Raw genomic sequence first — 21932 nt, 5'->3', positions numbered from 1 at the left:
TACATTTTGATTCATCACCAATAAGGAGTATTTATAGAAATAAATCACTTTGCATGCCACAACAAAGGCTGCATAGACCAAGCAGTAGGAATTGGCTATGAATTGGACAACATGCTCGTTGTGCACCGTTGAAGTGCCTCAAGGATGGGTGGTGGTGAACACAATTTACCTCAGCCACAAGCGTGAGAGAGAGAGTTGGCAGTGGCTAAGAAAATTTACATAGTTAAATCTTGAGGTGAAGCAAGGTCAAAGAGGATGTAATTCTGAAGCACAGGCCTCAGTAAAATCAAGACCTTGTTCAAAACCTTTTTGGCTGGTGTTTTTGACCTCTGCACCTTTTTCTTTCCACAAAAGCTGAAAAGGAAGGTTTTGAGTGAGGAACAGAAGAGTTAAAATTAAGAGACCACTTCAAATTGAAAGCTTCTGTTCCTCACTCCGCTTCCCTTTTCAACTTTTTTGGAAAGAAAAGCAAAAAGGTGCAGTGGTCCCTGTATATAGCATTCCCCCACAAAGGAATGCTATATACAGGGAGTACTGACAGCTTATAAATGCCCAGGCCTACAGTGGATATGTAGCCTAGGATAGTGGTGACTATGCATAAGAACAAGTAAAGAAGCACCCTTGAGCTTTCCTCACTGGAGTACAATAGGGTCCAGAATCACAAATGAATAGGCGGCCTTGACTTCCCTGTGTTTGCAATAAGAATAGTTACTGAATTATCTTTCTCAAGGTGTGTGTTTTGAGGCATCTACGGAATCTGAAACTGCTTAGTCGGCAAGTTTCACGTACACATACTCAATTTGATTCAGTCTTTTAATAATATAGGCAGATACTCAGCATGTTCAACATTATATAGACAGAAACTTATGTTTAATTTACAAGATCTATAGAGGGGGTTTAGTATGTATGCAGAGAGTGTGGCACGGGTGAAGTGGTAGTTGCATTGAGCTGACAGTTAAGTCTCGAACTGCAACAGGGATATCATGGTAACTGAAACAGTGAGAGACCTGTAGGTAAATATACCATTATTTGACGTTACCACATATCAAGTGCGTAACACAATGGCTTGTCTTGAAATGGGCAGTATATACCCGTATCCCATGTGTTTCAAATGACGTCATGGCAGGCAAAAAACGGCGGAGATGAAGACGTGGATGAGTATATTCAGGTAGCGAGTGTAATGTTGTTTTCCAATTAGGACTTTGACAGTCATACAAAAACATCACGTCTGGCCGTGTTTATGCCTCGCGATAAAACAGGCCTATGTTACAAATAGGCCTACAGTATTAACAAACAAACAAATATAATCCTTATTTAGTAGACTGATCTCTCTGTGGGCCAAAACCTACCATTTTTATATGTTAATGCCTTTTTAACTAAAATATAAGTTGTCAACTCTTAAGAAAAGGCAGAGATTTGGATTACACAAGGGGTGGAGAATTTGGATTAAATACTGGGCTACTTTACAATTCCTTCGTGGGCAAAATATTGCAATTATGATTATAAATTACGATTTCAACACTTGGGTGTAAACAGGGTAGATAACCTCACTTCTAAAATGAGATCATATAAATAATAGCCTACATAATGTTCTTACTGAATATAAAATTAAAGTTTGTACCCATTTCAAGGTTCAGCCTGTGTCTGAAACATTAACAGCACCCATTCAATGTGAAGGCATTTGGTACGTTTGCCAGTATTTATGCAAACTTTCTTAACTGTAGAACAATATATTTTCCAGTATCAAATATGTTTTCCAGACAGCCACCTTAAAGCTTAAACTCTAAACATCCATCCTGTTGTGTCTGTGCCACTCGCTGGCTTAAATCGGACGTATTCGCTAGCAGTTGCAGGGTGAACTTGAACATTTTTGTTTTTCCAAAACATCTAACAGACTTTTTTTCTTTGAATAACAGCCGTGATCAACACTGGGGTAGCGTAAGTCTGCCGCTATTTTAATTATTATTTAAGGTACTCGAACATCTCCCTATATTATAGGAATAGTAGTTGGCCACCAGGTTTGCACACATACTTACTTCCCTCATTGAAATGCAAATCAAACCACGTTTTTTACATGCGTTTTTCTGGATTTTTGTTGTTGTTGTTCTGTCTCTCACTGTTCAAATAAACCTACCATTAAAATTATAGACTGATCATTTCTTTTGTCAGTGGGCAAACGTACAAAATCAGCAGGGGATCAAATACTTTTTTCCCTCACTGTAAAACTGGTATTGTCTATCATAGGTTCTTAGGAACAATACTTTAGTTATTTATATTTTTGAGTGGAAAGAACAATACCACATAGAGCGTGAGCCATGTTTTTTTTGTCTTTCTATTTTTTGAATAATTAAGAATTTATGCATAGGATAATCGATTATTCAAATTATCGATGGCTGCAGCCCTACTCAAAAGCTTCAGCACTTCACTTCCATTTGATTGGATCCTAATTCTCCATGACTCAGAACTCCTCTGTCTCTAATCTTGTTGTCTTGGCTTCTCCACACAATGCTGAATCTCCTCGAAGCTATGACACTCAGAATAAAATATAGATTTATTAGCAGGAGAGCGCCCTTATCCCCAGGCAAAGTTTGTCTCAAGTGTAGTGAGAGCTAAAGTGAAGTAGGCCATGCGTTACTTCAGTGTTCAGGGTGACGGCCAAATCTGTCTCATTGCCGTGAGCAGCCCAGGACCAATGCCTGACCTGATAGGTCGGTGTGGATGACGCATACCGCTGTGGTGGGACTATCAAGGAAACACCGGGATTAAATAATAACCCTCTGTGATTCAGGAACAGCAGTAATTATAGGCTAGATCTGAAAATAGTTAAATCCTCTTTGGTCATATGGACTGCAGTAATCAGTGGGCCATTCACAAAAAGATAGGCCTCACCAATGACAACCTTATGACATGTTCACATTCTTATCGTACGTGCTTCGGATGATATACTGCACCTGTTAGAAATCTAGTAATATTCAATGAAAGCAAGATTTTTTTTTTTTTACACATTTGAGTTATTTTGGTCGCCTTTTACTATAAATCTTACCGTGCATTGAGGCCTGAATGAAATGCTGACAAAGAGCTTTTGTATGCAAGGGAAAACAGTCTGCGTATGGACTGGCGCAGTCATCTACACAAGACACAGATTTAAAAACAAGCAAGGAGTCTTCCTTCCTTTCTTCCCTCTCTACATAGCCATCGAACTGGCCACTGCTGTTGAATGCAAGAAAATTAAATTACTGCATCAGAGGTTGCAGCCACAGGGTCTGAATATGTGAAATCCAATTGCCATTGATTTCTGAAATCTGAGGCTGTTGCCTTTTCCTTTCTCTATGCTGCGTGGCTGGTATTAGATTAAACTTTCTAGCATCCTTTTCATTTGCAGCCTCTCTGGGGGCTTGTTGGGGCACCAGGCACTTGAAGCTTGGTCTTGGCAAACTCCTCCCTGCAAACTCCTCCCTGCCCCCCTCCCAATGCTGTCAAAAAAAATTATTATTTAGTCGTAATCAGATTGTGTGCTATGAAATTTACTTAATTGGAGCCATTTGAGGACTTCAATGACTGGATTGTAATCGCTCTCTAAAATAGCAGCGTCATTTGCAAATGTCTTTGCGGGGGGAGGGGTCTTGATGACTGCTGTTGTTTCATTCAGAAAGATGTGGCGTCGCCCTTAGCCCACTGTATCTCTGACAAGAATTAGCTTTTTCAGTGTGCATTCTACTGGCCAGATTATCAGCTTTATCAAGGCATAATTGTCTGGATTTGTTTGCAAGGAGAGAAAATCCATTCCTTACTAGGATACAGGGCTTAAAGTGGGAATACATTTTTATCCATTTGACTGTGGGGTTTTGCTGGACCATGTAAGTGAGGGGGGCCAAGAAGAACCAATGTCACTGACTGACTGACTACCCATTGTTAAATAGCGTAGTGGTTAGAGACACAGTCTTCATCTTGAAACACGCTGCTCTCTCGCCTAGGAGGAGTGAGGGCAACAAAACATTTCTCTCTCCAATCCGCTTGATAGAACTTTGAAGAAATTAATTAACTTTGGGAAAGCCTAACAACAACAAATATTGGATGTTGATTGAGAGTAGTATATGTCTTGAGTTCCGTACAGTCAATTAGTCTATTCACTTCTGTTTCTCTTCTGTCTATTTTTAAGTTCTTTATTAATAGAACAATTTAATAAAGTTAGGCCTACCTGAAACCAAGTCATTATGAAAATCAAAAATTACTAGTTAACCGGTGTTTTCATGACAGTTAACTGAGGTTGGCTACTGTTTAGCTATTAGCTAGCTATCAACAGTAATTCGTTTCTAATTTAATGCGTTAAATGTAAAAAAAAAAAAAGTTTTGGGGAAATACACTAAGGAAAAAATTACTTAAAACAGTGTGAATGGCTGTTTAATTTGTCACCAGTGTTTTCTCTGTTTGCCATTTCTCTGTTGTGCTGTAGCAATCTATGCAGCCCTGTTGCGGTTTCTTGCTGGTATTTTGGATAAGGAGGTCCTAGTTGAGCATAGACCATCAGGCACTCTTTGACATCAGCTTTTTACTTGTTTTAGGCATCTCAAAATAGTCTTTGTGGCTTTTTGGCATAGGGAGTAGCAGTCCTGTAAACCTTTTGGCTATTCCCTCTGCACTGTGGCATAGCCATGCCAGCATGTGCCAGCGTCTGCGTGATTTTACAGTGTTGCGGTGTACATTTGGAAAGTGGATGGTACAGTTCCATATCCTACTGTGTTTGCATCAGAGTTGGTGACTCAAGTCGCGGACTTGGACTCAAGTGGCACTTGTGACTTGACTTGCGATCTGTTCAAAGGAATTAAGACTTGACTTGGACTTGTAGTCATTGGACTTGTGACTGGTGTCAGGGAAATGTTCACACTTGGAAGGTAAATATAGAATAGATAAAACTAAGGAAAAAACCTGCCTTCATGCTTTGTTCTGGTCCGGTAGCTCAAGCGATTACATTTGAAAGTCACCTTGGTAAAGTTAGCGATAGTGCAACTGTTTCATTTGTAATAGAATTTGGCAACAGATTTTTTTTTACATTCAGTGAGAAGCTTAATGATAGTTTGCTGTCAAGAATTGGGCCTGTTTCGAATCTTTGACAGTTAATTAGCTACAGTTGCTAAAATCTTGTCAACACATATAACCATACAGAACACAAAGAGCTGTTTACCCGTGGCTAACCTATGTAAAATAGTTAGACAATTTGGCTAATGCCTGATAGAACAGTATATAGATTAGGCCGGGCCCCGCCTCAGGATGACTAAAACTATTAAGTATTAGTGTACTAGATTATCAACTGCTGGTTTAAAAGAGCCCATAAAATAGTGCACCTTATGTTGAAAGGACTTATAGACCAAACTACAGCCTATAGTGCTTAAAATACTTGAGACTTGACTCGGACTTGCAAGGAGTGCCTTAAAGGCATGTCTGGTTTGCATACAGTAGAATCTAAATGTTTGGATTTGCATGTGATGCGGGTTTGTGGAGGTGCTGTTTTTCTTATAAAGAGGGGTCAGACAAAATAGAGTAGTTCCAGGGCATGGACGTAGTGAGATGTCCCCAGCCCCAGCAGCTTCTCTTAAGGGTTAGGTACTCTGACAATAGATGAGCATCCTTTTCTTCACACAGGGCCAGAAGCCATATCCACTCTCCGGGAAGCATGAGACGTGCGCTGCTTTATTGGCCGCGCAAAACATCATTTCCGCTAGACAAAGTTTGGTCAAGAGATTGAGTGTGACGTCCCGGGTTGGCACGCCATGTCCCTGATGGGTGTTCCGGATGTAGAGGGCAGGTGCCGGCTTGTGGAAGGAATGGTCAAGCACCACATCGCCATGCTTCAATGAGCAGCGCAGTTCTTCTACTCCAGCCCAGCAAACCTAGTCCCTTTGGGTTGCTCTAAGCTCCCGGAGCTCCAGAGATCCTTTTTGGATGTTATTGACATTTCACAAGCCGGGGATAGTGAACACTGGTGAACATAACTGAATGTTTGTTGTCCCGGCTTTCAGGTAACCCCAACAGGGACACATCGGTATGCAAGGCTGGTCAGGTTTGTATGCAATCAGAGCGTCTGCTGGCAGTTAAGTGGGCTAGGCAAACGGCCCTCGAACCCCGCCGACCTGTCCCCCGACGGCGGCCCTTCCATGTAGTTGAACTGTTCCATAGCTCGCACACCTGATTCATCCTGTGGTGTAGTCGTTAAGCCTTTCGAGTCGGTGAATCAGGGCAGCCTAGTTCAAAGCTGCAGCTACAGCTACATTTGTTAAATGCCTGGGTGTCCCGAGGGGAGATTTGAGAATCACTGTGCTAGCCGAAGTCTAATCAACATGTAGTCTCCGGGAAGGAAGACGGGGGGGGTGGTGCTATATGGATCTGCTCTGTTTATGGCCTGTTGCCAACAGGTCATTTTTGAACAGCAGTCCAGGGAGAGGGGGAGTTAGGGGGGAGGGAGGCAGGGAGGAGAAGAGGTAGGGGGGAGGAGAGTTGCAGGGGGGAGGGGAGAGGTAGGGAGGAAGGCACAGACGGGGTTGAGATATGGAGGGGAGGGGGAGAGGGGTAGGGAGGGGAGAGGGGTGGAGAGGGGAGATGTGAGGAGGGTGAGATAGATGGAAGGAGAAGACGGCTCAGGTCTTCACTGAATTTGAAATCGGTGAGGAATCCATTAAAATTGACTAGACTATTCAGCCAGTGAAGTTATGTGCAGCATGGCCAATCCTAGTGTACCAGTCAAGTGCTTAGTCACACCTGAGGCTCTGATTCGAAGCCATGAAGCATTATGTCAGGACAGGCTTTGGTTGGTGCTGTAGGCAAGGAGTTGTCATTTTGATGCAACTAATGTTTGGCCTTTTGGCAGGTCGTTGGGTGAAATACATAGAAGTCTATTAATATGTGTCATACTAAACCTATTTGGAAAAAGTAGGAAAATTAATTGGTGGGTGTTGCGTGGGTCAAAAATGAAACGTCACCCCATAAAGTACAATTACAGACAAGCAGCTCGCAGCCTTCCCAACATCCATGTCTCTGTTATTCATTTGATTCTAGGCAGCTGCTGGCTCCGCTAATGATTAGCAGGGCTCATCTTTTCACTGGAGGTTCTTGAAGACTGGTTAGTGTGTCCTAGGGGATGGAACGACGGAGAAACCAGCAGCAAGGATATGCACCTTCGCTTCCTCCTGTACGGTTTTGGCTTGTTGTTGATGTTGTCGTTCGGCTCTCTCGTATTGTCTCGATGCAGCCTGTGCACACGTTACTGCGCCTGACTAAATTGTTTGACCAATCGAAATGGGATATTATATCCTGACCTCGGTGAAAATGTAAATTATGCGACAGAACTCCTGATGCGGACTACTCAAAATTAATTTCATGCCCCTCTGCTCGAGTATTGATTTGCTGTTAGATCTAGCATGTCTGCTCCCCCGCTCTTGATTCTATGTCTATCATCACTGTTACAGAAAGGGGGTTGGGGGCAGGACACGGGAATATTTTAGCCCCCTAACAACTCGCTGCCAGCTCGGGATTGTTGGTGCGTTGTCTGGTTACAGTATGTGTGTGGGAAACGGTGCATTTAATGCTGTAGCCCGGGGCATCCTGGGTACTAGGGTTTGACTGGTGTTGGTAGCTAACCCCCCTTCTGTCCCCATCCACTTCTCTTTAAGTCCTGCCCCATTCTCTTGGCACTGTGACGGAACGTTGGATTACATTGCTACACATCTTTCTATTCCTGCCCTCTTCCAGTTTCCTTTCTTTATCCAGTGTGTGTTTGCCTGTGTTTAGGGCTGCAACTAACAGCTAAAGATCTGTTGGTTATTGTTATTTAATCAGGTTAGAAGAGATGGGGAGAGGAGGGACACAGAATGGGGCAGGGGGCCAGTGCCTGTAACATCTGGATGAAAGCAAAGAGAAGCAGTGTTTCCCCTATGTTTTTGTTTCAGCGGGTGGTCTTTGACAAATAAGGTTCTGGGACTTTTCTTTGTAGGATAAAACAACTCTTGTGGACACCATCTGAGACATTACCAGTGGGCACATAGTACCGTAGAGGGGATGAAGAAAAGCCTGCAGAGGCTGTATGCTCTGCACTCTCATTAAAAAAGGTCATCAAGCTCACTGAGAAGCAGCAAATTCACACAAGAACAATTTGCTGCTATTTTGGTCAAAGGCTGCACTTCAAAGTACTAGCCCCTAAAATTATATTTGGCTGCAAATATACCCCTATCCTGTGCTATTTTGTATGTTGTTGTTGTTTGGACTCAATTGAGAGTAGGGGAAAACAGAAAATTATTTGTCAAGTTTACACCCCCACCTGACCTTCTGAACCCCCCCCCCCCTCCCTAAATTAAGAAATAATTCCAGTTGTGTCTGGGAGTGGTTCTAATGTCTAGAGAGCTACTTAAGCAGGCTGCGTTTGTTTACTTGTAGCTGAAGCAAAGCAGCAGGGGTCGAAACGGAGAGGGAGGGGTCGAGACGGAGAACATTTGTTTTCTTTTCTCTCCATTTTATGACAGCTAACAAATGGTGCTTTGCCAAATACTAGAGAAATTGCCTGCTTTTTCAGTGCCAGCTACGCTCCCCTGTTCCCTGGTGTAATTGTAGCCGCTTTAAACACCGCTATCTAAGGACACACTTTCTTACGCCTACCATCTTGCCATTTAGTCCAACACCTCAGCATTCGGTGCAAATTGACATTTCTTAACTCAGAATGTATTCACATGAAAGTGAATAAACAGCATTGTTTGTCTGTCTGTCCGTGTGGGTGTGTATTTCTGCATGTGTTTGAATTCCTGTATGGGGGTTGCATTCCAAATGTGATTATGAATGGCAATTTTCAAACATTTTGGTATAACCAGCAGAGATAATCTCACTTCTGAAATCGGGCAATAATTAGGCAATAGTGTGACGTGTTAAAGTTATAAGTGCTTACACTTATTACCGATTCCAAAGTGCTGTGTCTAAAATATTGTAATTCAGTGCATTTGTGTGTGTGTACATACTCATTGTGATGATGTTTGCTGCATTTTCGCTGTTGCCATTAGTTTCCCGCATTCTCAACCCTACTGCAATATTTTCACCTGTCACCAACTTTAAAGCTAGAACTCTTAATCATGCTGTTGGCTAAGGACTATATCTTGGTGCCCCTCACTAGCTTAAAACCAACATCTTGCAGTTTGAACCCTAACTAATATTGGAAAGCCATCAAGTATTTGAATAAAACATTGTAAATAGCCAAGAAACCTTAATTATAAGTCTCACTAAAGGAGATACAAATGACAAACTCCACACTTCTTTTGACACCCACTTCTTTCGAACCCCACTTCTTTATCTTTCCACCTCTTTCTCTATTTTTCCCTCTCATCTTGCTTCTACTTTTCCTATCTAACTCTGTTAAATGCACTGAGTGTAATTGAGAGCTAAATTACTGAAGTGTTGACCTAGTACAAGGTATTTTGTCCTGCTCTCCTCTAGCAGAGTTTTAGCAGCTCAAGGTCCAGTTAAGTTGCCGATAAGAGTTCAGTCTGTACGGTTTGATGACGGGCCGACACACATCCCAACATCTAGACAGTCAACTGTTTCTCTTCAAGCAAAGCTTTCCACCCCTGTTCCTGGAGATCTACCCCCCTGTAGTTTTTAACTCCAACCCTGTTCCTGGAGATCTACAGTTGTGCTCAAAAGTTTGCATACCCTTGGAGAATTGGTGATGTATGTAGAAAACATGAGTGAACAGGCAAAACACATCTTTTATTTCTCATGGGATTCACATTCAACTGTGGGTCATAACAGAATGGCACAATCATAAAACAAAACATGGCAACAAAGAAAGAAATGAACTGAACCCTGTTCAATACTGTGAATTGCCCCCTTTAGCATCACTGACAGCATGCAGTCTTTTGTAACAGTTGTCTATGAGGCCCTACATTCTTGCAGGTGGTATAGCTGCCCATTTGTCTTGGCAAAATGCCTCCAGGTCATGCAAAGTCTTTGGTCGTCTGGCATGAACCGCACGTCTGATGGCACGTATTGTGATGGCCACTCCAGAACCTTCACCTTTTTCTGCTGTAACCACTGGAGGGTCAACTTGGCCTTTTGCTTAGGGTTGTTGTCATGCTGGAAAGTCCAAGAGCGTCCCATGCGCAGCTTTTGTGCAGAAGAATGCAAATTGTCATCTTGCCATCAATTTTCACAAGATTCCCTGTGCCGTTAGAGCTCACACACCCCCAAAACATCAGTGAACCTCCACCATGCTTCACAGTAGGGATGGTATTCTGTTCACTATAGGCCTTGTTGACCCCTCTCCAAACATAGTGCTTATGGTCACTCCAAATTACAGTGTGCCAGTAGCTGTGAGGCATGTCAAGGTGTTGTCGGGCATGTTGTAACCGGGCTTTTCTGTGGCATTGGCATAGTAAAGGCTTCTTTCTGGCAAATCGACCAAGCAGCTAATTTTTTTTCAAGTATTGTCGTATTGTGCTCCTTGAAACGACCACACCGTCTTTTTCCAGAGCAGCCTGTATTTCTCCTGAGGTTACCTGTGGGTTTTTCTTTGTGTCCCAAACAATTCTTCTGGCAGTTTTGGCTGAAATCTTTCGTGGTCTACCTGACTTTGGCTTGGTATCAAGAGATCCCCACATTTTCCACTTCTAAAATAGTTGTGATTGAACAGTACTGACTGGCATTTGCAAGGCTCTGGATATCTTTTTACATCCTTTTCCATCTTTATGAAGTAAATAATAGCTTGTTATGCAGGTCTTTTGACCGTTATTTTCTGCTCCCCATTGCTCAGTATCTAGCATGCTCAGTGCATCCACGTGAGAGTTAACAAACTCATTGACAATTTATACACAGACACAAATTGCAATTTAAAAAGCCACAGGTGTGGGGAATTCACCTTCAATTGCCAATTTCACCTGTTTGTGTCACCTTGTGTGTCTCTAACAAGGCCACGCATTCAAAGGTATGTAAACCTTTGATCAGGGCCATTTGGGTGATTTCTGTTATCATTCTGATTTAAAAAGGAGCCGAACAGCATGTGATAATAAATGTCTTCATATATTCACTATGCTCATATAGTGAAGGGTAGTGAATAAAAATATTCATATAGCCTATCCAGTTTTTTTTTTTTTGCACGGTCAGTCATATTTTTAAAATCACTGCCAAAATTTCACAATTTCTGCCAGGGTACACAAACTTATGATCACAACTGTACCCTCCTGTAGGTGTTAACTCCAGAGAATGAAAGTAGAACTCTGTTAGAGAGCCCTGTCCTGAAGTACCTCTTACTAGACTGGTCTGAGATCAGATGAGGTGCTGTAAAAGTGTTGCCACCCTCCGATGTTTACTTGACCCAGTCTGTGCCTGCCTTGTCTGTCTGTGATTCATTGTCCTATGCCGGGCTTGCGCTGAGTCGCACCCTCCCCGTCCAGAATAGGAACAGACTGTGACTGTGAGTCCCACGCCTACCTGTCTGCCCGCCGGCCCATCTTCCCCATGGCTGTCTCCTACCCCAATGATCACTGAAGGACAAAAGGGTTGGAACCTAAAGTTCCATCATGCTTTGACATCTGTATTCAGATTAATGGTTCATAACAACATGTTGTTGCAAGGGGGGTGGGGTGGGGTGGGGGGGGGCAGACGTTCCCATGGTAGAAGCTCCTGTAGGACCCGTAGCAACCTTCCGAAGACACAGCCGCATGATTTTCTTCCTCTGTCTGACGCTAGGCTATATTGCGCAATCTTTTATTTAGGCGGAAGTAGGGAGACTGTCTAGACACTTGAGATAGGCTCCGCTGCCAAAATAGTTGTCTGTGGAGATGGAGGGAGTGGTGGTTTGGGTTTGTCTGAAGGGAGGGGCTAGCAGGAGGCCTGCCTTGCTCCTCCCCTCTGAAGTTGGTCACAAAGGACTTGAAATCCACCCCCCCCCTTGTTGTTTTGTCTGTTACTCTTATGTCACTGTCCAGGTCTCTAAGCTGTGTCTCTCGCTGTTGGTATTCATCTGTCTTTCTTTCTTTCTTGCTGTCACTCTTTTTTTCTGTCACACCCCCACCTCCCACCAATATGCACACGGACACACACACACACACACACACACATCCAGGCAGGGGTTTGGGTTTGCAGTCTGCCAGCTTTTCCAGGTGGTGTTTGAGGGGAGGACATTCTTCCACCAGCACTGTAGTCAGCTGCACCCCCCACCCACCAGTGGACAGGCCCTTCCCACCCCCCGTGAAAGCACCTTGCGTAACAAGTGTCTATCGGTTCAGTAAATATTTCATAATGTCTGGTGGCTGTGTTGTGTTTCAGATTGGCCAAGCACACTGTCTGGGTGCCTGTGACCCAAGTGCCACTGTGTTTCTTTTTTTTTGTCTTTACCAGGGATTGCGTATGCTTTGCTGGCTCATTGTGTGGTTTGGGTTGCACTTTCCGGCAGTCTGATTGACCTCTCAATAAGACCAGTATTAACACTCAATGCAAGGTATTCCAAAGAAGCTGCATGTACTCTGTTTAATAGTGTCATAGCAGACACTAAGAAGGTGCCAATCACATTACCCTGTCCTCTAAAGTAAAAAGAAAAGTGTAGGTCATAATGCCAGTAGACACAGATCTAATGGACAGCAGTCTTAAGAATTACATTAAATTGAATTAGCCTACTGAATTCATGTTTTTGTGCAAATAATCTAATTGTCAGCTCTAATTCAATTCCCTGGATTTATTTTACTTTAATTCCCTGGAACTACTATCCCCAGCAACAACGCTTGGTTGACAGAGAGAGCCTCATTAGTTACCAACATAGTCACTGTGTTTGAACGCTATGTGATAGTATGCATTATTGCTGGTGATTATAGAATGTTTGAGGAGCCAGTTTGACATATTTTCTGTTGCTTCCCAAAACAAATTTTTTTTGGTGTTTATATATGGAGCTGAAAGGACTTCAGAACCAGAATTCTTGCACCACCAATACACATTAAGATAGGCAATTTCTTTAGACCTCAGTAATTGCCAGAGTGTCTGTTGGGTAAGTGACCCATGTTACCTTAGAAAATGACATGCATCAATTGATATTGTTATTTTAAAAAATTAAACTGTCAAAACATTGTAATGTAAAAACACTCTTAATTTGACAAAGTGAGGACTACAGATGTTAAGCAAGTGAGAACTCATTCACAAACTCCTAAAGTCTAATTTCAAGTTGAAGAAAATGCACAGATCTTCCGTCTGCCGGGTCTTAAATTTTCTTCACTCATCCAGCCATATTAAGACAACCAAACCTGATTGGTTTAGGTAATCCTAAAGTAATCATTAACTAATTGTCTTAATCAGGTCTCCCAGTTTAGGTTAAAAACAGCAACTATAAAACATTGGTATAAATAATGCAGGGGGGGAAAGGTGTATGGATGGATGATGCTGAGAGGGGGTGTGGCCATGATGAAATGGGAACAGAGGTTATCTGATGCAAATCAGAACAGACTCAATGTTTAGTTCTGAAGCCCTCAGCCATTTTAACTTAAAATGTGTAGGTCTGAAACTGGCTCTATAAGGAGTCGTTCTGAAACGGACTTTGCGTGGCTCATGTAATGTGTAAGTCGAAAACCAGCACGGTGCTGCTGGGAGTGTTGTTGTGTGAGTGGATGAGAGTCTTGCTGTTGCCTCAGATTTCATCTGCGTGTGTCCTGGCTCCCAATGAGCGGTGAGGTTGCTGGCTAAGAGGAAGTGAGATGATGGCACGGGTGGCAAAGTGGATTACACCACTGAGTTGGCTGACATACTATTGTTGATTAGTCGCAAACAGTGTTTGCGTGCGTGCGTGCGTGCGTGTGTGTGCGTGTGTGTGTGTGTGTGAGCGCGTGAGCACTATGTACTGGTTTGCAAAATTTCTCACAGGTGTTTCATTGTGGGGATGTTTGTGTTAATCTCTTGTTCTCCTTGTCCCCTCCTTCACCCTGCACCCTTTCTTCCTCTCCTTCACCCTGCACCCTTTCTTCCTCTCCTTCCGTCTCTGTGCCTCTTTCCACCCGTTCTCCATGTCTAGCTCTGGAGTGTTACTGCCAGCGGTGCCAGAGCGCCAACTCGTCATGCTCCACGACCGGCCTGTGCTTTGTGGCGGTCATGAAGTCTGGCAGCCAGATCACCACAGATGGGCACATGTGCGTGCACGACAGCGAGCTGATACCCCGCGACCGCCCGTTCATCTGTGCCCCCTCCGTCAAGGACGACAACGGCATCTTCCCCATGTGTTGCGCTACCGACTGGTGCAACAAGAACCCTGACCTCCGTGACATCCCAGGTCAGTCTGCTGTGCGTGTCTGTCCGTCACCACAGCCCTTATGAGCCGCCCGCCAGCTGTGGTGTTTAGTGTGCTGGCGGACGGCGATGTGCTGAGGTAGACTTCAGTGTACACGAGCCCTCACACGAAATGGAGTTAGCCAAGCCCTTGTGTTATTAACATGCCAGTCCTTAGTAGGCCTCGCCCTTCAATTATGATAATCATACCTGCCTTGCGTTTGGCTGAGCCATAGTGTCAGTACGACTCATTCCCCATCAAAACACACCGTTACGACAACGCTTTGAGCGCAGAAACCACAGAATTAACAACTCGGACAGAAATAACGTCTGGGAATCGGGGTTTTAACAACCCAACGCAACGTGTTCAAAGGGATAGCTCAGGGGTTTGGCAAAAAGCTCTCTACTTTGGCGGCAGACATCTGAAATAAAGTTTAGGATGGGTTGTTGAGTTATGGTATTTCTGTTGAGATGAAAAATACAGACAGTACTGTTGGATGATCTGACAAGCCAACATCATTCAGTGGAAAATAAGGTAAAATATACCATCATCAGAAGTGATGGTTAGAGAAATGTGAATACATGGTGAAGAATCAAAGTAAGGTAGATAAGAATAAAATATGTGTATTTGACTATATACATACATACATACATACATACATGCATACATGCATACATACATACATAGATACACACACACACACACACACACACACACACATACATACATACATACATACATACAGTGGGGCAAAAAAGTATTTAGTCAGCCACCAATTGTGCAAGTTCTCCCACTTAAAAAGATGAGGCCTGTAATTTTCATCATAGGTACACTTAAATATGAGGGAAAAAAAATCCAGAAAATCACATTGTAGGATTTTAATGAATTTATTGGTAAATGATGGTGGAAAATAAGTATTTGGTCAATAACAAAAGTTCATCTCAATACTTTGTTATATACCCTTTGTTGTCAATGAAAGAGTTCTTCACAAGGTTTTCACACACTGTTGCTGGTATTTTGGCCCATTCCTCCATGCAGAGCTCCTCTAGAGCAGTGATGTTTTGGGGCTGTCGCTGGGCAACACAGACTTTCAACTCCCTCCAAAGATTTTCTATGGGGTTGAGATCTGGTGACTGGCTAGGCCACTCCAGGACCTTGAAATGCTTTTTACGAAGCCACTCCTTCGTTTCCCGGGCGGTATATTTGGGATCATTGTCATGCTGAAAGACCCAGCCACGTTTCATCTTCAATGCCCTTGCTGATGGAAGGAGGTTTTCACTCAAAATCTCACGATACATGGCCCCATTCATTCTTTCCTTTACACGGATCAGTCGTCCTGGTCCCTTTGCAGAAAAACAGCCCCAAAGCATGATGTTTCCACCCCCATGCTTCACAGTAGGTATGGTGTTCTTTGGATGCAACTCAGCATTCTTTCTCCTCCAAATACGACGAGTTGAGTTTTTCCCAAAAAAGTTATATTTTGGTTTCATCTGACCATATGACATTCTCCCAATCCCCTTCTGGACCATCCAAATGCTCTCTAACAAACCTCAGACGGGCCTGGACATGTACTGGCTTAAGCAGGGGGACACGTCTGGCACTGCAGGATTCGAGTCCCTGGTGGCGTAGTGTGTTACTGATGGTAGCCTTTGTTACTTTGGTCCCAGCTCTCTGCAGGTCATTCATTAGGTCCCCCTGTGTGGTTATGGGATTTTTGCTCACCGTTCTTGTGATCATTTTGACCCCGAGGTTGAGATCTTGCGTGGAGCCCTGGATCGAGGGAGATTATCAGTGGTCTTGTATGTCTTCCATTTTCTTATAATTGCTCCCACATTTGATTTCTTCCCACCAAGCTGCTTACCTATTGCAGATTCAGTCTTCCCAGCCTGGTGCAGGTCTACAATTTTGACAGCTCTTTGGTCTTGGCCATATTGGAGTTTGGAGTGTGACTGACTGTTTGAGGTTGTGGACAGGTGTCTTTTATACTGACAGGTGCCATTAATACAGGTAACGAGTGGAGGACAGAGGAGCCTCTTAAAGAAGTTGTTACAGGTCTGTGAGAGCCAGAAATACTTATTTTACCTATGGAATTTACCAATAAATTCATAAAAAATCTACAATGTGTTTTTCTGGATTTCTTTTTCTCATTTTGTCTAATAGTTGAAGTGTACCTATGATGAAAATTACAGGCCTCTCATCTTTTTAAGTGGGAGAACTTGCACAATTGGTGGCTGACTAAATACTTTTTTGCCCCACTGTATATATCTCTATTGCAGGTGGAAATGAGAAATATTCCAGGATGATCAAAGGACACAGGATACAGCTTAGCTTAGTTTGGAGTGTGATGATCAAGGGGCTGAATACTTATGTACTAGAGGAGATTTCATTTTTTTTAAGAAAATTGGCACTAATCTAAAGGATTTCATTATGGGGTGTAGATTGTAAAAATAAATCAATATTTGTATATATAATATTTTATTTAAATGATGTGTATAACACTGAATACTTTCAGAAGGCATGACGCTGACTTGTGGCTAATCTGCCGCTGACCCAAAAGATAAAAACAGAAAAACAAGAGTCAGATGTACTAAACATTATTTGTGTCCTAGCCTGGAACAATGCAGTGTGTAAAGGCCTTATTTTCCATCCCCCAACTGTAATGTAAATGGGATACTTTCTGCCAAAAAACTATTCAGAACCGCTTTGAATGTATTTTACAAAATACTCAGGAGAGTTTGTAAAATTACTAAATGTTGTTACAGTGAGTGTTGCAAAGTCAGTGCTAACTAGCTTAGTGCTATGACCAGTGGTCTCCAGAGTTCACCTTGCATGCTTGACAATAACATTAGCCAAAATCAAACAAACTATCACTTTTAAAGTGTGGGCCTAGGTTAGCCTATACTGGTTCACAGTGGAGGTGTTTGAATGGACATATGGTTCTGGGATAGCTGACTGTATGGGACATGTATAAGTTGTATGCAACAGATGGCTTCTGCCTACGCAGTGTGTTGGCCCAGTTTTTGGCAAGAAGTAGATTTCTTCTTTTTCCCCTCTTCTAATTCAAACATTTCTCAGTTCCTGTTCAAATTAAGCCCACCCCTGACCCGTTAAGTGTTTGCTAAATGACAATAATAAAATATTGTATGTAAACCTGACCCTTTTAGTTTCATTTATTTTTCTACAGTGTTGGAGAATGGCTACCAGTATTGAGTTGTGGTTGAAGTTTATTTTCGGCAAAAAACTTTAAATAAGAAGAGCTTACTAGCTAGCTATTCAGTAGCCAACACAGTAGGAACCTTTCACACAGTCTTATGACTAAAATCCAGTGTTTCTGTTTGGCATATCAAGCTTCTCTTTTTTCGCTCTCGCTGCTTTCACTGTGGGGTCCTAATGATTCATCCTAGAAGGTGTGTCTACTGCATGTAATGTATGGACCCATTTATCAGTGTCTTCTGGAGATACTTTGTCAAAGATAGGCTCCAGATAGAATATAACAATTTGAATTGCACTCTGGTGCTTGTCTTACCTCCGATCATTAACTCCACCCACGGCTAGCGTCTAGCGCTTAGCGTTTTGTTTTGTTGAATCGCTAGTTGCTAGAGGCCTGCTTTGAGCCAATCAGAAAAACAGTAGTAAAAATTGCTAGTAAAGGTCAATGAGAGCGAGAAGTCTGTATTATTTGCGTGGTCACATTATTTACACAGCATTCTCTGCTGAGAAGTAGTCAGTTTGAACGTTACAATTGCATTACAAACGACGTGCTAATTCCTCTCGGGTCTGCCCACAAACCAAGCGACTTTGTGCCCAAGCCTTCATATGATCACTTAGATTAAACAGACTTGATCCATAAAATGTTTCACCTTGAGGCTCCTGTCCACATAGTACCTCGGGTTGGGAATTACCTCCAATACATACTCATTGTCAATGTAACATGTAAAAAAATGAAGTTGCAGATTTTTCGGCCGGGAAGAAATTAGTCTAAAACCTAACGACTGAAGAGAAAAGCAGATTTGCTTTTAACTTTTAACTCTCTTCTCGACAGTGACGACAGTTAAGCCGGTGCCCCTGGGACCCGTGGCGCTGGCGGCGGTGATCGCTGGACCCGTGTGCGTGCTGTGCTTCGTCCTGGTGCTGGTCTTTTACATCTGCCACAGCCGAGCAGGGGTGCACCACCGCGTCCCCAATGAAGAAGACCCCTCGCTGGACCACCCCTTCCTGACCGTTGGGACAACCCTCAAAGACCTCATCTACGACATGACCACCTCTGGCTCCGGCTCTGGTGGGTTTGCTAGCCCGGGTGTGTGTGTGTGTGTGTGTGTGTGTGTGCGTGCTTGCCGACACCAAAACGTTTTTATAATACGAGGGAAACAAATCCTCCACCAGGGTGATGTACAGTGATACTGTTGTGCCAGAACACTCACCACACATCCGCTGTGAGGCCCAGAGGTGAGATATACAGTAGTGGCATTAAGACCGCTCATTTTATGAGCAGTACCATGGGATTCTTGGTGACATCAGGATCCCCGGTTTACGTTCCATCCAAACGACTGCACCCTATGGGCAATGTCCCAGTTTCCACTCAACAGATTTGATCTGGCCCTCCCACGCCACTCCCAGGAGTGTCTCATCTCCCATCCAGGAGAGACTGACCCTGCTTTCGCTTCAGGGGGGGGGGGGCAGCAGTGGGTAGCCGCTTCAGTGTGCCCGAAAGTGTGTTTAGTTTTACCAAGAGACCAGCATGCTTCAGTTAGTGCGTGGTTTTGTTGATAGCTCTGCCACAACGTGTGTCTGTTTGCGTGCCGAAAGCTCCAGAACAGTGCCTAGAGACACCCCGCTGTGAGACGATGGGGGAGATTGACGCCCGGCCTCGCTCCCCTCTCGCTCACCCTCTTTAAGAGTGTGTCGTGAAAGGAGCAGCCATCTTATCTCTCCGTCTCTGGCTCAGTTGTGCGCGGTTTCAGCCGTGGGTAATCGGAGCGGGCCAGCGCTCGGACGACAAGGCGGCACTGACACAGGCACCCTGTAAAGCCGCTGTCGCCCAGACACCACCCTGGCCTCGCGACCTGGCATGAGAACTGGAACGCCGGCGGACGTCTCTTCCTCATTTAACACTTCACTATCGAGGCTGCCAGAGAGGTTGTCAACTCTAGGATGACTGGCTTTTGGGGAAAAGTGGACTTCATTTTAAAAAGTAGGATTTACATTTTGTGTGGGTGGGGGCGGGGGGTCTTTTTTCTGGGTTATTCAGTATTGGCAGACCTGGCAGTCCTAAGTTGACTTAGTTTTTTAACTGCACTGATCCTGACAATATTCTCATTTTTGTCCCCAGCTTTACATTGGGATTTCATAAAGGAAGACCTATCTCATTGTTTCGATGCAGTAGGAACAAAGATCTATGGGGGAACCAGGCAGAGAGAGTGTCATATGAAAATTCACTGCCTGTACGAAGCCTGGTAGACAGAAATGTAATGTTCCAAGCCCAGCACACGTCGTCTGAATATCAGGCCTGATCCCGCCGCTGCCTCTCTCCCCTTTCTCCACGTACACCTAGCTGGCACAGCACGACCCACGCTTCATTTGGCTTTTAATGATTCTGGCCTCAGTGGCCTGTATAGTCTGGCTATTTCTGCTGCTGCCGCTGCTAGAAAGTCCTCAACTCCTGCCTGCAGGCCTGGTGGTCAGTACCTTAGTGTCTGCACCACCAGTGAGAGAGAAGTGTGTCACCTAAAGAGTTCGCTTTAAAAAGGTTTTTTAGAAAAGAATACACAGGTCCATTCTGTATTCTAGAACAACGGGAAATAGGCCTGTAAGAGGGAATGGTGTATCATTTGTTTGTGTCATTTGTTTAGATTCTTCATTGTAACTATAATTATCACAGATACTAGGACTCCTGTTCGAAGCAAACAAACTAGTGTTTGTCAACATGAATTTGGTTCTTAGCCTATCTTACTTAATTTCCTCTGTAGCTTTGTTCTCTTTTGGACAGACATCTGATTAAAAGTCAGTCTGTGAGTTTGTTCAGCAGACAGGCGGGGAGTGAGTGCCTGTGTAATCGAGGATGAGACATTTGGGGTAATCACAAGGAGCCTATTTAAATATTAATAGTTGGCAGCTGAAATTGAAAGTCATGTTCAATAGACCTACATCTGCATTTTCACAATGCATCATGCCTTTTGTTTCTCATAGAAAAAACCCTGTCGACTTCAAATAGTCCCCTGATGATTGTCCTACACGAGTGAGAAATGCACCCAGTTTTACCTATAGCTAAATACATTCTCCATGCTGGTCAGAGGTGTTTTCTAGTGCCAGAAACATCCACAAAAAGACCTGTTCCTTTTCTAGCAAGCAAGTTTGTTTATTTATTTATTTATTTTTATATATATAATATATATATTAGTTTTATTATTATTTTATATAGCACAATTCATACAATTCAGAAGCAATTCAATGTGCTTTACTAAGAAAAAAAAATATATAAAAATACAATAATATAAAAACAAATACTCAAATGAAAACATCAAAACAATATCATAATAATAAAACAGAATAGGAAAATAGAACAAGGATAAAAACATAGGAAGCTATAAAAGCTGTAAGACCACACAGTTGCGGTTAAGTGCTCAGTCATAGGCGCCTGAAAAGAGAACTGATTTTAACCTGGATTTAAAAATGTATATGTTTGGGGCACGTCTAAGATCTTATGGTAGTTTATTCCAGTTGTGTGCAGCCTAACTGTTAAACGCAGCTTCTCCATTTTTAGTTTGGACTCTGGGCTCTATACTAGCTGACCTGTGTTCTAGCATAATAGTGATCAATCATTTTTACTTCTTTGTCTTCTCCCCAGGTCTGCCCCTGCTGGTGCAGAGGACCATCGCTCGAACCATCATCCTCCAGGAGAGCATCGGGAAGGGCCGCTTTGGTGAGGTGTGGCGGGGGAAATGGCGCGGAGAGGAGGTGGCGGTCAAGATCTTCTCCTCCCGCGAGGAGCGCTCGTGGTTCCGTGAGGCAGAGATCTACCAGACTGTCATGCTGCGGCATGAGAACATCCTGGGCTTCATCGCCGCTGACAACAAAGGTATAACCGGGGATTTTCCTGCATATAAAACTCAAAGGCGGCCGCCTTCCCAAAATCTCTTACCGCCTCTGTGTGTCGGCATGGTAAAAAAACCATTTGAGATCATTCGCTAAAAAGACAACCAGCGATATACTGCAGCGAATGTGATCGTAGGAGGAAAACATTTTTATATTGGCGACGTTGCCAGACTAAATGGGACATTTTTAATGGGTTGGGTGGGTCAATTTACAGATAGGGTTGTATACAACATATAGCGTTTGTGCAGATTTAACGGTTTACGGTAAATGATCTGGCAACCTTGCATACAGGATGGAAAAAACAAGCCTAAAGCTAGTTTTTTTTTTACACCCAAGCATGTCAAAATATTTAAATAGAACTTCACGCCTTCAACTTAACAGTTGTTAATGTTTCCGATGACATCTAGTAGAACCTCAGATTTTTTTCAATAGTGTTTGCGAGACAAACAGAGATGACTGGTGAAAAGATTAGAGTATGTAGGCTACTGTCCCCAACAACATTTTATATGCTATATACAGTGTAAAAATATACAATTAACATGTTTAAGTCACTAACAATATAAAT

The 21932-nt window shown here is 43.2% G+C and overlaps 1 protein-coding gene across 1 annotated transcript in view; it reads left to right on the top strand.

Moving 5' to 3' along the window:
- The window catches only part of tgfbr1b (transforming growth factor, beta receptor 1 b), a 56101-nt gene that overhangs the window by 14729 nt on the left and 19440 nt on the right, over positions 1 to 21932 (top strand). The window contains exons 2-4 of the mRNA XM_010885702.5: positions 14024 to 14278; positions 18318 to 18554; positions 21120 to 21350. Of these exons, the coding sequence (XP_010884004.3) occupies positions 14024 to 14278; positions 18318 to 18554; positions 21120 to 21350 (723 nt within the window). The remainder of the gene's footprint in view (positions 1 to 14023; positions 14279 to 18317; positions 18555 to 21119; positions 21351 to 21932) is intronic.

Source organism: Esox lucius, chromosome 21 (assembly GCF_011004845.1).
Source record: "Esox lucius isolate fEsoLuc1 chromosome 21, fEsoLuc1.pri, whole genome shotgun sequence".
Taxonomy (NCBI): domain Eukaryota; kingdom Metazoa; phylum Chordata; class Actinopteri; order Esociformes; family Esocidae; genus Esox; species Esox lucius.
Note: the sequence above shows the minus strand (reverse complement) of the source record. Positions and strands in the feature narration are given on the sequence as shown.